Source organism: Anabrus simplex, chromosome 1, assembly GCF_040414725.1.
Source record: "Anabrus simplex isolate iqAnaSimp1 chromosome 1, ASM4041472v1, whole genome shotgun sequence".
Lineage (NCBI taxonomy): Eukaryota > Metazoa > Arthropoda > Insecta > Orthoptera > Tettigoniidae > Anabrus > Anabrus simplex.
The window spans coordinates 1,690,793,543-1,690,809,015 of NC_090265.1; the positions used below are offsets into that span (position 1 = coordinate 1,690,793,543).

The following is a 15,473-nucleotide window of genomic DNA, read 5'->3' on the forward strand; positions in this document are numbered from 1 at the left end:
TCTTGTACTGTGTCTCTGTACTACGAGTGTCACGCTTTCCAGGATAATAACCATTGTGACTACCACACTACAAAATGTTTTCATTCCTCCCCTGAATGGGGAGGCGGGTCTCTTAGATGGTGACGCCATTTCTGAAGCCAGATGATTTGTTAATGTAAATGAATTGCTCGGAGAAGGTGAGGGGGTTGGTGACCGCTGACTATATTAGGAACTGGCTCGGCACTCTCGTTGGTGCACGAGGATGAAAAACCATGGACAACCATTCTCAGGACAGCCGACTTTGGGGACCAGTGCCAGGGTTGGTCGGTCGGAGTGCAGAGTAGTCGGACCACGGACCAGCACTGGCCACTTGTAGGACGAAGCCTACTCTGTAACCTTCCCGCAAGTGTGAGGAGGAAAAATTAAGTTGCCGTGACATGCCACAACCCTCGTATGTAAGTATTTCCAGAACCTGCTCATATTTTAACCAGTAAAATCCATAGTAATGAGTAAATGGTTGGTCCTATTATCAAATAAAGCCCAGTATATAGATTTCAATGACGCAGGTTTACTAGGAACTGAGCGCTTGAGTAGTCGTCTGGATAACTAACCCAAGAAAACAACAATGGAGAACATTGGAGAACGGCCGCTACCTTTCGGCTTGCCGAGCAACTAGCCTATTCAACGATACAAGTCTCTGGTAAGACCTCAACTAGAGTATAGTTTTAGTGTATGGGACCCTCGCCAGGATTGCTTGATTCAAGAACTGGAAAAAATCCAAAGTAAAGCAACTCGATTTGTTCTGGGTAATTTCCGACAAAAGAGTAGCGTTACAAAAATGTTGCAAGTTTGGGCTGGGAAGACTTGGGGGAAAGGAGACGAGCTGCTCGACTAAGTCAGTAGAGAGATGGCGTGGAATGACATCAGTAGACGAATAAGTTTGAGTGGTGTCTTTAAAAGTAGGAAAGATCACAATATGAAGATAAAGCTGGAATTCAAGAGGACAAATTGGGGCAAATATTCGTTTATAGGAAGGGGAGTTAGGAATTTGAATAACTTTCCAAGGAAGATCAATAAACTTCGAATTTCTTTGCAATCATTTAAGAAAAGGCTAGGAAAACAACAGATAGGGAATCTGCCACCTGGGCGACTGTCCTAATTGCTGATCAGTAGTGATTCATTGATTGACTGATTGATTGGATATTGATTGGATATTTATATATTATACCAATAGCCTTGCAAACCTCCCTAACTTCCTTCATCCAGTTATTTCCCGTTAAGCATGTCGCATTCCATATCTTCTTTGTTAACCTGTTGCCATCCATCCTCATCAGATGTCCCACGAAACTCAACCTTCTTTTCTGTAATACACTTGAAATTAGTTCTACTTCCTCGTATATCTCGTGCCTTAATCTAAGCACCCATATTTCAATCTTGTTTTGTACACCTAACTAACTAACTAACTATTCCCGTTTTCATTCCCCACCCTGAAGGGGTGGGGCGGGCCACATAGAGGGTTACGCCCTCGCTCTGGCCAAGAGATGCGGGCGGGTCAAGGAGATGTGTGGAAAAGGGAAGGTGGGTAAACGAAGCGAAAAATGATAGGGTATGTGTTCGAAGAGGAAAAGTTAGATAGATGGGAAGTAGAATTGTGGAATAGGGAGGTGCATATGGACGGTTTTAATGTATGACTTAAGAGAGACTTGACGGAACTGAAGGAAGATAAGTTTTAAGCAAGGGGGTGATGAGGGAGTTGAAACACCGATGAGAAGGTTACAAGAGAAATGAGTAAGAGTCGGAAAAGGTCAGCGGGGGACGGTGGTGGCGAAAAGAAGAAATTAGTTGGAGGAGGGGGTGGACTAACGGGTTGAGGAGGGGTCGGCCGGGGGCGACGACGGATGGTGTAGGTTTGAAAGCGTGCTGGTGGTGACCAGAGATGGGGGCTCCGGTGGCAATGAGGCGCTGGACGTCGGCGATAGTCGGGAGGAGGTATCTCTCATGATCTTTCTTTCCTCCTTTTCCAATCGAATTATTGCTCTTTTGCTTAATATAATGGTCTCAGTAGCGTGCAATGCCGAGTTCCGGATGGTCATTGTATAGTGTTACAGTTTTCCTGAATAATGTTGAATAATAACAGCGACAAAACACACCCCTGCCGGAGTGCTCATTGAATTTTATTGTAAACCACTAATGCCCTAATACCGCAAAGCCGGGACGTTGGCCTACAACTTAGTAAGTCCCTTAACTTGATCAACAACACCGCAGCGTGATAGTGCCTGGCTCGTTTGACTCTCCTCCGATAGATGGCGTTACTGCAACAATTACAAAAATTAACGCGTGAAGGAAGGGCACAGGAGTTAGTTATAAGTAAAATGAATATTACTTAACTTCAATAAATGTACTTTAAACTATCGACAATCAGTTTTCTTTTAAATCTGGGTATAGAACGCTGTGATTGGAAACAAAATGCAGAATATTTTGCTTTCCGGAAAAGAGTGATTCTGTTTTAACGAATATAATCGTCCCTCGTTAGTTATTTCAGAAATAATGTAGGTTAATCTTCCCTCCAAAACTGAGGAAGCGGATATTCATAATCTACAGTGATAAATGCACCTTTTACTAGGGATGTGCTTAGCAGTTATTTTTTGTTAACGATTAAAACTGTAACGGTTACCCAAAAATATGCGTTAACAATAACGCGTGATTTGGCGTGATGTGAGTAAAATGGTGTGTCAGTCTACCGCAGTGATGTCACACTCGTAGCAAAGCAGGGAAGGCGGTAACATTTATCGCGCTGTGAAGAGAGCGCATCGTTCAAAATGTATTTATTTACAATCGGGAGAACGCAAATATATTACTACTGTCAATTTACGTAATGAATGCCTTATACATAAGCGTTATAGCTCTGGCAGTTTGTAATTTTTGACATTTTCTTGGACGTTTTTCTTTGTGAATATAAGAGAATGCTCTTCCTATTTAATTGTCTTAAGGAATTTTCACTGCTGGCGGTAATTGTTTCATGGTTCTCTCTGTTAGTTTGTCAAACATGCAGGGTTCCCCGCAAAGATAGTTACCGTGAAGGTCATTCAATTCTTTCTCCAGTATATTTGTAACTTCCAGCAACTCGTCACTGGGACTCATTAAATTTCCTCTTGAGACACGCTGGAGCCAGTCTGGCTGTTTGTTGCTTCTGGCCGCTGAACAATTGTGCCTAATTAGGAATACTTGTTGCGAAACTGGTGAGCCAGCAATTTATTTCAAGCCTTCCTGATTAATTGTTCCCTTTGATTGCATATCTTCAAAAACTTCAAGCATATTTCCTTGTTCTGGAGTCATATTAAAATATGCCATGTCCACCTCATTTAAACTCTGATTTTCAGACTGAACTGAACGAAAATCTTAGCATTAATTTCCTCTTCTTCGTAACTCTGTCCGTTTCCATCATCCAAGCTTTTGCTTAGCTGAGCCAACATGCTTTGTGTAAAGCAATATTCGTCTTCGTTGCCATCATCATTACGTGAATTATCACAATCATGTAGTGGTTTAATTAAACACGACTCGTTGTTTCTCACTGTGTTCTTATTCCAACTAAACACAGCAGCAGAATGTTTACCCAGAATATACCACCTTAATCTATCTTTGAAGTCCAAGGGACTTGGATGATCACGAGGACCTCCCATTCCTCTTATATATGAAAATAAATTTTCAACAACGCCCTGATTTAAGCGATATGTTAATATATACACCGGGCTGTATTTAGAGACCAGAAACCGATACATTTCTATCAGGGGCGCATTGTTAAGTAGGATTCCTTTAAGGAAGGTAACAAAGACGTACGCTTTCCAACAGTCATTGCTAACACTTGTTCCGCCACCTTGCTTAAAAGAGCAGTCTGATTTGTCAAATCTGTGCCAAAAGCATTAACACCCGAATGGGCTAAAATTTGGCCCACGAATTGAAAAGATCGAACCAGTCATTGAAGAGCTGTACCGGGAGAGCAACTTGTTTCCAGGTAATATCTGGCATCAAGCCGTGGCTGTCGCAATATTCTATCACTTTTGAGACTGTCCTAGACAGTAACTGAGCAGCAGGTCGTACCTTTCGTCTCTGAGATCCAGACACGTCTAAATGGTACCTAGTAGTAACCTTGTGAGCAAGTAAAATGAAATGGCGTATGGCTTTTAGTGCCGGGAGTGTCCGAGGACAAGTTTGGCTCGCCAGATTCAGGTCTTTTGATTTGACGCCTTTAGGAGACATGCGCGTCGTGATGAGGATGAAATGATGATGAAGACGACACATACACCCAGCCCCCGTGCCAGCGAAGTTAACCAATTAAGGTTAAAAATTCCGACCCTGTCGGGAATCGAACCCGGGACCCCGGTGGCAAAAGGCCAGCATGCTAACCATTTAGCCATGGAGCCGGACTGTGAGCAAGTGTTATTTCACTACTTGATGCGCACAACAATTTTTCAAAAGCTGATCTGTCTATTACTGCAGCATTCACGTCGAAACCTTGATTAAGGAGATGATTTCGCACAAGCTTTACTTTGCTTTGATACAGCAAATGCGGCGTATCTGCATAAAAAATATTTTGAGTGACTCTTCACCAGGATGATGTATAAAACACTGCTTATCGTATCCAATGTTCAGTCTTGAATAAAGTTTCATATTCTCACCACCCATACCACAAATTATGGCAACGACAGTGAAACCGATATTGTACAATTCTACCAGTATTTCGCGCAAAATTTCTTGTGTCATCACCTGATCATATTTGTAATAGATTGGTTGTTTCCATGCTTTAACTAAGTCTCTAGCTATGGCAGTTTGACAAGTCTTGTGTGGTCCTACTCTTTGTTGAAATTTCTTATCGATGCAAATTTCATTCGATACATACATTTCATCAAATATCAGAACAGTTAAACGCTCCTGACTGTTTAATTCCCGAATCTTGGTTTTCATTGTTCTAGATTGAAACATGCCGCCCATGTACCCAATGTTGAAGGAGCCGGAAATGAGTAATGTTGGGCTCTTAACTAACGGTATGCCTTTGAACTAACACTTCGCAATGATATCGCTGCTGCTATATCGTCTGAAGTCCAACAAAATCTTTTACTTTCACTTTTATTTTTATGGTTCATTAACACTTTTATTTGTCCCGGGACCGAGCTCGATAGCTGCAGTCGCTTAAGTGCGGCCAGTATCCAGTAATCGGGAGATAGTGGGTTCGTGCCCCACTGTCGGCAGCCCTGAAGATGGTTTTCCGTGGTTTCCCATTTTCACACCAGGAAAATGCTGGAGCTGTACCTTAATGAAGGCCACGGACACTTCCTTCCCATTCCTAGGCCTTTCCTCTCCCATCGTCGCCATAAGACCTATCTGTGTCGGTGCGGCGTAAAGCAAGTAGGAAAAAAAATTGCCCTGGAGAAAAGATATGTCCGAATAATGAAGCAACTCTCTCAGAAATGTAATTTGCCTTTTTTAGTTGTTGTAGTAATTCTCCTTCATTATTCAATAGCTGTTCACATTTTTTCCGTAAGTCACTATTTTATCTTTCCAACAGTAGGATCTTGCCACTCAAACCTTCCAGTTCCTTAGTTCCATTGTCTCCGTTGTAGTCCTCCCTTGCTTCAGTTTCACCTTCCCTAGTATCAACATAGACAAGGTATTTATTTTTTCAGTTAAAAAAGTGGAAATGTTACATTTAAACATGTATTTATTGTATTGCATTTCTTCAGTCACCTGCTCAAATCAGCAGCCGGTAATCTTAGAAGCTCAGCTACATCCTTATGTTGATTTCTCTGTTTTTCCCTCTCAATCCTCCTGTCGTTATTAGGAGTTAATATATTTCGTGCTAGTGATATATTTTCAGTGGGAACTGCATCCGGTTTTAAATTACGGCTGTTTTTATTCCGATAATTTAGTAGTTGTTGTCTAAAAGGGATTTCAAATCACGTCGTAGCAAAATGAAGCGAGCAAACTCGACCTAAAGCAATAAGATACCTTTGTATTGCTTTAATATAGCATGTATTGAATAACGACAATAATAATTTATCATATTTTATAAATACGTACCATGTTTCAAACTAAATTTGTCATTGCGCCGACATGCGTTTTCGCACAGTCTGGCTAGGTCTTCAGTTTTCGGGAATGAAAAATACTTTATGTCTGATCCTTCGATGTTCCTGGAGTAGCTTAAACAACTTGCTACTGCACAGCCCGGCATTCTCAAAATTACGATCCGTGTACATTAACGAGAATACTAACAGAACTTCAAATTATATACGGCACGTACTTCAATAGATAATGCATGTTTATCAGACTAAACATACAACAGCGGCAAGCCATGTGGCCGTGGAGCCGATTTCTCGCAGCGCTCCCCGCGTGACGTCACCTGGGCAGAAGCAACGCGGTTTCGTCTCTCTTACTGACACATCATCATACATCACGGCAATGATGGTTAAAAGTGACTACCAGTACGTTCAGGGGCCGTTATTAAAGACAAAGAATATTCGATGTACTGGGGAAATATGGTACCAATACTGTGGTGTAAGGGACGCGTGCCTGCCTCTTACTCGGATGCCTCGAGTTCGATTCCGGGCCAGGTCAACGATTTTTACGTGGATCTAGGCCTGGTTCAAGGTCAACGTGACATCAGTCATGTTACTGGTTTTACGTTCCACTAACTTTTACGGTTTTCAGAGAGGTTGAGGTGCCGTAGTTTCATCCTGGAAGAGTTCTATAATGTGCAAGTAAATCTATCGACGCGAGGCTGACGTGTTTGAGCACTTTCAAATAAAACCGGACTAAGCTGGAATCGAACCCACTAAGTTGAGCTCAGAAGGTCAGCACTCTACTAACCTGAGCTACTCAGCCCGACCCACGTGATATCGTTTAAAGAGATAACTGACGGCGAGAGAGGCGGGAATAACAGCCGAGATAATTCGTCGAACGCGTCACCTCATGATCTATAGGCCTTGAGTGAGCAGTGGTCGCTTGATACGCCAAAGGCGCTTCGGGGCCGATAACGCCAGGGGACTAGAAAAATACAGTATCTGCAAGGTTCAAAGATGTTTCTCATGTCCAGGCGTTCCTTCAGAATGTGAAGCACTGTCGCATGCGCTAATCCGTTGTCTCGGGCCAGCTCAAGAATTGTACGGCTTCGGTCAGCGTCCACTAACGCGCCCAGAGCACTAACACTAAATGTCTGCCACGTTCTGGCGTCCCACGTTGAAGGCTTTTACCCAGCGTGCTACTGTTCTGTAAGGCAATGCAGATTCCCCGCAAGCCTCTTGAAGACCTTGATGGCACTGTCGTGCTGCGTGCTGTACACATTCAATTATTGCATTCGCTTCAAAACTGTTCCAGAGATTCGTCAGGCAGTAGACCCCTGCATTCGAACTATCAACACAAAAGGCGCTGCTGAAAGTATCCCACGACTTCCACATCGCTGGCAACGAGTTGTACACAATGCTGGTGACTACTCTGAAGGGCAGTACAACTTGGTAACATGCATCTCTTTTGTATTTGCTTACAGGGCTAGTTGGCCATGTGGTTAGGCGTGCGCAACTGTGAGCTTGCATCCAGGAGATAGTGTTCGAACCCCACTGTCGGCAGCCCTGAAGATGGTTTTCCGTAGGTTCCCATTTTCACATCAGGCAAATGCTGGGTCTGTACCTTAAATAAGGCCACGGCCACTTCCTTTCTGATCCTAGTCCTTTTCTCTCCCATCGTCGTTGTAAGACCTATCTGTGTCGGTGCGACGTAAAGCACATGGTACTACTTTTGTATCAGTTGTAATTAAATAGTTGCCTCTGTTAAAGTTCCAAACCACGTAATTTCACTGATTGTGTATATTAGATCATACTAGCTCCTTAGGTCTTTTAAGTGTGAAACCACCGTTTTTTTTTATATAAAAACCAAAGACAGACAGGCAGACAGCCACATGTGGCGGGGGACAATGGAACGTGCGCAGAGGCAAAGTGAGGCAAGACAGCCGCTAGCTGTGAGCGCTAACGTGTACCGTCATATACTGTACTATTCAGAGCGCGCACCGCGAATTTGGAGCTCCCAAATCCCCCCTTGAAAAGGACTGGCAAACAATTAGACTCCCACTACCTCCTTCAAAGTAAGGAGACCTTCAAAGTACACTGACTGACAGAGCAAATGCAACACCAAGAAGCAGTGGTTCGAAAGGGATGAAAGTTGTGGAAAAAACAGAGACGGCACGGACGAATAATTGATGTTTATTTCAAACCGATATGCAGGTTACACAATGCGCACGGCATCGACTCAGTAGGATGTAGGACCACCGCGAGCGGCGATGCACGCAGAAACACGTCGAGGTACAGAGTCAATAAGAGTGCGGATGGTGTCCTGAGGGATGGTTCTCCATTCTCTGTCAACCATTTGCCACAGTTGGTCGTCCGTACGAGGCTGGGGCAGAGTTTGCAAACGGCGTCCAATGAGATCCTACACGTGTTCGATTGGTGAGAGATCCGGAGAGTACGCTGGCCACGGAAGCATCTGTACACCTCGTAGAGCCTGTTGGGAGATGCGAGCAGTGTGTGGGCGGGCATTATCCTGCTGAAACAGAGCATTGGGCAGCCCCTGAAGGTACGGGAGTGCCACCGGCCGCAGCACATGCTGCACGTAGCGGTGGGCATTTAACGTGCCTTGAATACGCACTAGAGGTGACGTGGAATCATACGCAATAGCGCCCCAAACCATGATGCCGCGTTGTCTAGCGGTAGGGCGCTCCACAATTACTGCCGGATTTGACTTTTCTCCACGCCGACGCAACACTCGTCTGCGGTGACTATCACTGACAGAACAGAAGCGTGACTCATCGGAGAACACGACGTTCCGCCATTCCCTCATCCAAGTCGCTCTAGCCCGGTACCATGCCAGGCGTGCACGTCTATGCTGTGGAGTCAATGGTAGTCTTCTGAGCGGACGCCGGGAGTGCAGGCCTCCTTCAACCAATCGACGGGAAATTGTTCTGGTCGATATTGGAACAGCCAGGGTGTCTTGCACATGCTGAAGAATGGCGGTTGACGTGGCGTGCGGGGCTGCCACCGCTTGGCGGCGGATGCGCCGATCCTCGCCTGCTGACGTCACACGGGCTGCGCCTGGACCCCTCGCACGTGCCACATGTCCCTGCGCCAACCATCTTCTCCACAGGCGCTGCACCGTGGACACATCCCTATGGGTATCGGCTGCGATTTGACGAAGCGACCAACCTGCCCTTCTCAGCCCGATCACCATACCCCTCGTAAAGTCGTCTGTCTGATGGAAATGCCTTCGTTGACGGCGGCCTGGCATTCTTAGCTATACACGTGTCCTGTGGCACACGACAACACGTTCTACAATGACTGTCGGCTGAGAAATCACGGTACGAAGTGGGCCATTCGCTAACGCCGTGTCCCATTTATCGTTCGCTACGTGCGCAGCACAGCGGCGCATTTCACATCATGAGCATACCTCAGTGACGTCAGTCTACCCTGCAATTGGCATAAAGTTCTGACCACTCCTTCTTGGTGTTGCATTTGCTCTGTCAGTCAGTGTATGTAAAAAATAAAATCGAAATTCGCCGTCTGATTTCGTACCGTTCCCTCGTTAGACACTTTTCGTATCTGTTTTCGTATAGTTATCGCGGTTAACGACCTGCTACAAACGTTAAGCAGAACTACCCGTCAGCTCGACTGTTGACCAGCATCAGATGAGTCATATATGGCTATCTGGAGTTGACTTGACTTACGACCAATATCTGATGGATGTTGACCAATAGCATGCTTGCCTCTAAATGACAGATTCCACATGGACCGCTATGAGGACTTCAAAAACATACGGGATGTTAAAAAGAGTATCAAAGGCCTATCTTGATAATGTTAAGTCTAACATAAATAATTTTATTTTCTTTACGTTCCACTAACTACTTTTATGGTTTTCGGAGACGCCGAAGTGCCGGAATTTTGTCGCGGAAGAGTTCTTTTACATGCCAGTAAATATACCGACACGAGGCTAACGTATTTGAGCACCTTCAAATACCACCGGGCTGAGCCAGAATCGAACCTGCCAAGTTGGAGTCAGAAGGCCAGCGCACCAACCATTGACCACTCATCCCGGTTTAAGTTCAACAGATTTACGTTTCGGTTTCTCTGGAAGCGTCCAAGGTAATAAAACGATATGTTGCTAGGATATATATTCATATCCAATACATTTACTGATCTACTTTATTGGTTCTACCTTTATTAAAAATCTAGATATGGATTTAAAATCAAGTTCGTAAATGTTTAAATGTATTTAAAACTATTTATGATCAAACCAAGTGTCGTATCTCTACAATTGTAGATTTATATAAAAATCAATAATGCTGTTAATGAGCGGTAAACATTTCAGAGTTCTATCTTAAGTAGTTACTGAGTAAATGGGAAACATTTGAAAGAAAGGTATCTCATGTGTTGGGTGTTACCAGCGTTAGCATGGGGGAGACTCTGACCCACCTTGTTGAGGGGAAAAGGACATGCCCCCGAGCAGTAGTACGCATCGAAGATCTTGGGACTCACGATGAATGTGTCCCAGCCGAATTCGGCGAAGTCCACCATCAGCCTCTTGCGCTGGCAGAGCGGGCCCTCCTTGTCCAGGTTCGAGCTGTTGCTTCGGGGACCGACGTTGCTTGTCTCGGGCACCCACTCGTTCACCTGTCGGCATAGAGAGGACCAGTGCTGAGCATTCTGTGATAGCATGAAGGCAGAGTAAGAGGATGAACAGCCAGACACATTATATACAGTACTAGCAAGATACCCGTGCTTCGCTACGGTATTATACTGAAATTTATAATTGAATGCTTAACGTTTTATATATAATCCGCCGAAATTCGCGATCTGAATGGCGTTCTGAGAGAATCCGCCAAAATTCGCGATCTGACTCGTTTTCTGAGAGATTACGGCAAAATTTCTCCCATTTTTCAATCTTTCTTTCCGGCAATCGATTTAGAACTTCTCGGGATAGGGCCAGGTATTCCACCCGGTCAGTTGGGTCCCTAAATCTTTGCCACATTTTCCTATAAGCATTTTTAATATGGATCAAATCCTTGAGGAGATCTGGCGTGGTGTCGTCTTGGGTACCTTGACGGTACTGAACCCGCGGCCGGACTGCATTCGTAGTCATTACCCTGCCAGGACCCGTTTCCAGCGCGGTACACACATTATTATTATTATTATTATTATTATTATTATTATTATTATTATTATTATTATGGACCCCGCAGCAAGATGCAAGACCGCAGCTTGGCGGTAAATTACATCTGCTGCCATTGTCAATGCTGACAATGTGACCAGCACCATTGTCGCGCGTAGGCAAGTGTGCGGGATTTCTGGCGATACGAATGAAATACTTCCGTGCATTACTGACCTTATTATAGAGGTGAACAATTATACGGTCAATATCACTCCTATCGTTTATTTCAAATGTGTTTAAATTTTTATTTATATGCCAGGAGAATCTACTGTAATCTAACTTTAAGTTCTCCAAAAGAAAAGATGGCTCTTGAAAACGAAACCAGGAAAGATGAAAAATGATCGGTTTATGATCAGGATCAAGTACATTATGAACAGTAAAATCAATTGGTCTCAACTCCTTTTTCACCCTACCACCGTTAAGTTGATTTTCCCCCACCCCAAAACAAAAGGAGGCGTGTTTCTTTATGTCTAAAGGTGATTCCAAATACCAATGTTCACGTCTGTTACCTTCAGTTTTGAGATTTAAGTATCTCCATGAAAATAATTAACTTTTTTTAGCCCTGAAGATGGTTTTCGGTGGTTTCCCATTTTCACACCAGGCAAATGCTGGGGCTGTACCTTAATTAAGGCCACGGCCGCTTCCTTCCCACTCCTAGCCCCTTCCTGCTCCGTCGTCGCCATAAGACCTATCTGCGTCGGTGCGACGTAAAGCAAATAACAAAAAAAAAATTACTTCCCCAAAATGCGTTTATCTTTGTTTTTAAAGGAGATCCAAACACCAGTTTTCACGTCTGTAACAACTTTAGTTTTTATTAGATGTAAGTATCCTCATACAAATAATTCAATTAAATTTTCAATTATTTAACCCTCCCTTTCGTTGGATTATCCGAAATCAAAGGAATACGCGTTTCTTTACTTTTAAAACAGATTATAAATACCAATTTCTACGTCTGCAACGTCCTTAGTTTTTGAGATAATAGTACCATCATACAAATAATTAAACTAATTTTTCAATCCCCCTCCCCCTTAGGTGGATTTCCGAAAACAAAAAATACATATTTCTTTATTTTTAAAGGAGATTCCAAATACCAATTTTAACGTCTGTAACATCTTCAGTTTCTGAGATTTAAGTATCCTCATTAAAGACATTCAACCCTTTTTCACACCTCCTAGTGGGATTTTCCGAAAACAATAAATACGTGTCTCTTTATTTTTAAAGGCGATTAAAAATACCATTTTTCTCTTCTGTAACATGTTAAGTTTTTGAGATATACTGTAGTCATGCTCATTTTGAAATATCACCCGCTTTTTAGTTCCCCTTAAATGGAGTTTCCGGAAACAAATCACATGTGTTTCTTTACTTTTACAGGAGATTCCAAATACCAATTTTTACGTCTGTAACATTTTACGTTTCTGAGATATATTGTAGATATAGTCTTTCTAAAAATTCACCCCATTTGTCACTCCTGTTTAACCCCCATTAATTGGATTTTTTTAAAACAAAAATACATGTTTATTTTTAAAGGAGTTTCCAAATATTAATTTTCAGGGATTTTAATATCTTCAGTTTCAGAGATATAAGTATCCTCATTAAAGGCATTGAACCCCATCTTCACCCCTCCTAGTGGGGTTTTTCGGAAACAAAACAATGCGTGTTTCTTTATTTTTAAAGGAGAATCTAAATACCAACTTTTACATCTGTAAATTTTTAAAGTTTTGAGATATAGATACACTCATTTTAAAAAATTCTAAAATTTAACACCATTTATCACTCCTCTTTAACCGCCATTAATTGGTTTTTCCAAAAACAAAAAGTACATGTTTCTTTATTTTTAAAGGAGATTCCAAAACCAATTTTCAGGCCTGTAATATCTTCAGTTTCCGAGACATAAGTACCCTCATAAAAGGCATTCAACCACTTTTGCAACCTTTTTCACCCTTCCTAGTGGAATTTTCCGAAAACAAAAAATACGTGTTTCTTTATTTTTAAAGGATATTCTAAGTGACAATTTTTACATCTGTAAACTTTTAAAGTTTTTAGATACACATACATTCATTTTAAAATTTCACCCCCACCCCTTTTCACCCCGTTAGCGACGGAATATCCAAAAATCCTCCCTTAGTGAGCACCTACATTGTAATATAAATGGGGCCGATGACCTTCAATGTTAGGCCCCTTAAAATAACAAGCAGCATCAGTAATATAAATGTATCCTCAAAGTTTCATTTCTTTATATCCAGTAGTTTTGGCTCGGCGATGATGAATCAGTCAGTCAGGACATGTTCTTTTATATATATAGATATACAGAGTGTATCGAACTTCAATACTCTAACTCATAGGCATGACAGAAGAGACCGATACAAGTGGTATTTGGCAACAAGAACAATATCAAAAACAAGCATGCATACGTACATACAGTACGGGGTATCCAGCATGAACAAAAAACGCGCAGAGGGAAAGGTACTAGCTTCCGCACCTGTCCGCACAAGCCCCTGGCTCCACCCTGAAGATGCGTTAGAAAGGGGAATGAGGGGAGGAACCGCCCAACTTTCTAACATGACTGCTACACATTGTGTAACGGTTCAAATCCCGTTACAAGATGATATCTGTATTTTTATTATTTTATCTGTATTATTATTATTATTATTATTATTATTATTATTATTATTATTATTATTATTATGTCCGTATTATTATTATGTTATCGGTGATATTGTTACTATTATTGTAATTATCAGTTTTATTCAATTCGATTTTGCAATGCCTGTTGCTTGCAAGATTGTACTTAGATGTATGCATATATACGTATGTGTAGAATAACACTCAATACCTGTACAGTGAGAATTGTTGTATATATCAGAGATTGGATGTGACGTTGGTACATTGTGCAAGAGTGGTAGCGATTCTGCCAAGTCATTGCCAAGTCATGGCTACGTCATCGTGAGCTTTTAGAATATGCGCTCAGAGATTCAGCCGCCCCGGGCTATTTCACAACTGTATGTAATATTTGCCGCGTTGTGGGAGTATGTCATTGTTATTTCTGGAGATTACGTAGCTGTGTCAACCAACGTCTATATAAGGTGGATGCATATTGTAGCGTCAGTCATTAGTTATACGGATGCAGTACAGTGAAGAAGTCTACTAGATCAAGAGGCCTTAGTTGGTCAGTCAACGAGTGTGAACGAGAGATGGTGAAGACTTAGTGAGCCATTAATTATTGGTCATTGAGAGAGTGAGACCAAAAGGTTGGTCGCTCACTCAGTTGAAGACACGGACGCAAGGGCTTACCATGGAGTCAGAGAGGGCAACCCTGGACCTGCCAAGAGGTAATACCATATTGACTTACAAAGAAGTCAGATGATATGGAGAAGAAGCAGTCACAAGGATGTATCACCAAGTTAGGCGTGACACCTCTACAGTAAACACCAGATCAAAGGAATACGTCGTAATTACACTAAAAGTGTTGAAGGTACAGTCAAGTGAATCAGTGAGGGATATATTTCGTATAAATTGTTAAATGTCCGGTCAAGAAGAATTCAAATTCATGCCTAGTTTCTTTCAGTTGCAATATCATAATTTCATATTCTCATCTGTTTTATCGCAACAAGACTCACTATTTTTTGATATATTATTTAAAGAATATATATTGTTCTATCAAACGAATTCATAGTTTTATTTCATTGACAGTAAAATATCTTAACCTCAAAATTAATGTGGAAACTGAACGCCAATCTTTTTTCCCAGAACTTATATGGTATGTTGTCAAAAGTAAGCTTATTACCCCACACCCTAGTGATAGTCAAGAGTCTCATTCTATTATTGCTGCACTGAGTGGCAGCTGGCGCCCTTCAAATAACGTATGTGTAAGTAAGCAGGTAACAAGTAAGTGTGAGTACAAGGTCCGACGTGTGTGTATTTTATATAATGAATATTAATTTTCAGACTTTCCATTTTAAATGCAGATATTCAGATTTTTTTGTTAAATGCAGTTTTATATAATATATATTTGTAAAATTAGTCAGCAATATAAGGAAAGTCACAAATTGGCTCCGCAACGTGGTGCTCGAATAAATTCAGTATTTGGTCTGAATGACAGCATATCATAGGTTCATTTGGGAAGAGTGTGCACATTTAAGCCAACGGAATTATTACCGGTAAATGTTAGGTGTGTAACTTTGTGATATATATTTGTATTTTGGGGATATGTCAAGGGATTTGAAGAGGGAAATTAATTTGAGATCGCGTACTAT

The 15,473-nt window shown here is 42.1% G+C and overlaps 1 protein-coding gene across 1 annotated transcript in view; it reads right to left on the reverse strand.

The window, feature by feature from the left end:
• Positions 1–15,473, reverse strand: part of LOC136881937 (uncharacterized) — a 664,911-nt gene that overhangs the window by 34,923 nt on the left and 614,515 nt on the right. Inside the window, exon 3 of the mRNA XM_067154398.2 lies at positions 10,485–10,682. Within this exon, the coding sequence (XP_067010499.2) occupies positions 10,485–10,682 (198 nt within the window). The remainder of the gene's footprint in view (positions 1–10,484; positions 10,683–15,473) is intronic.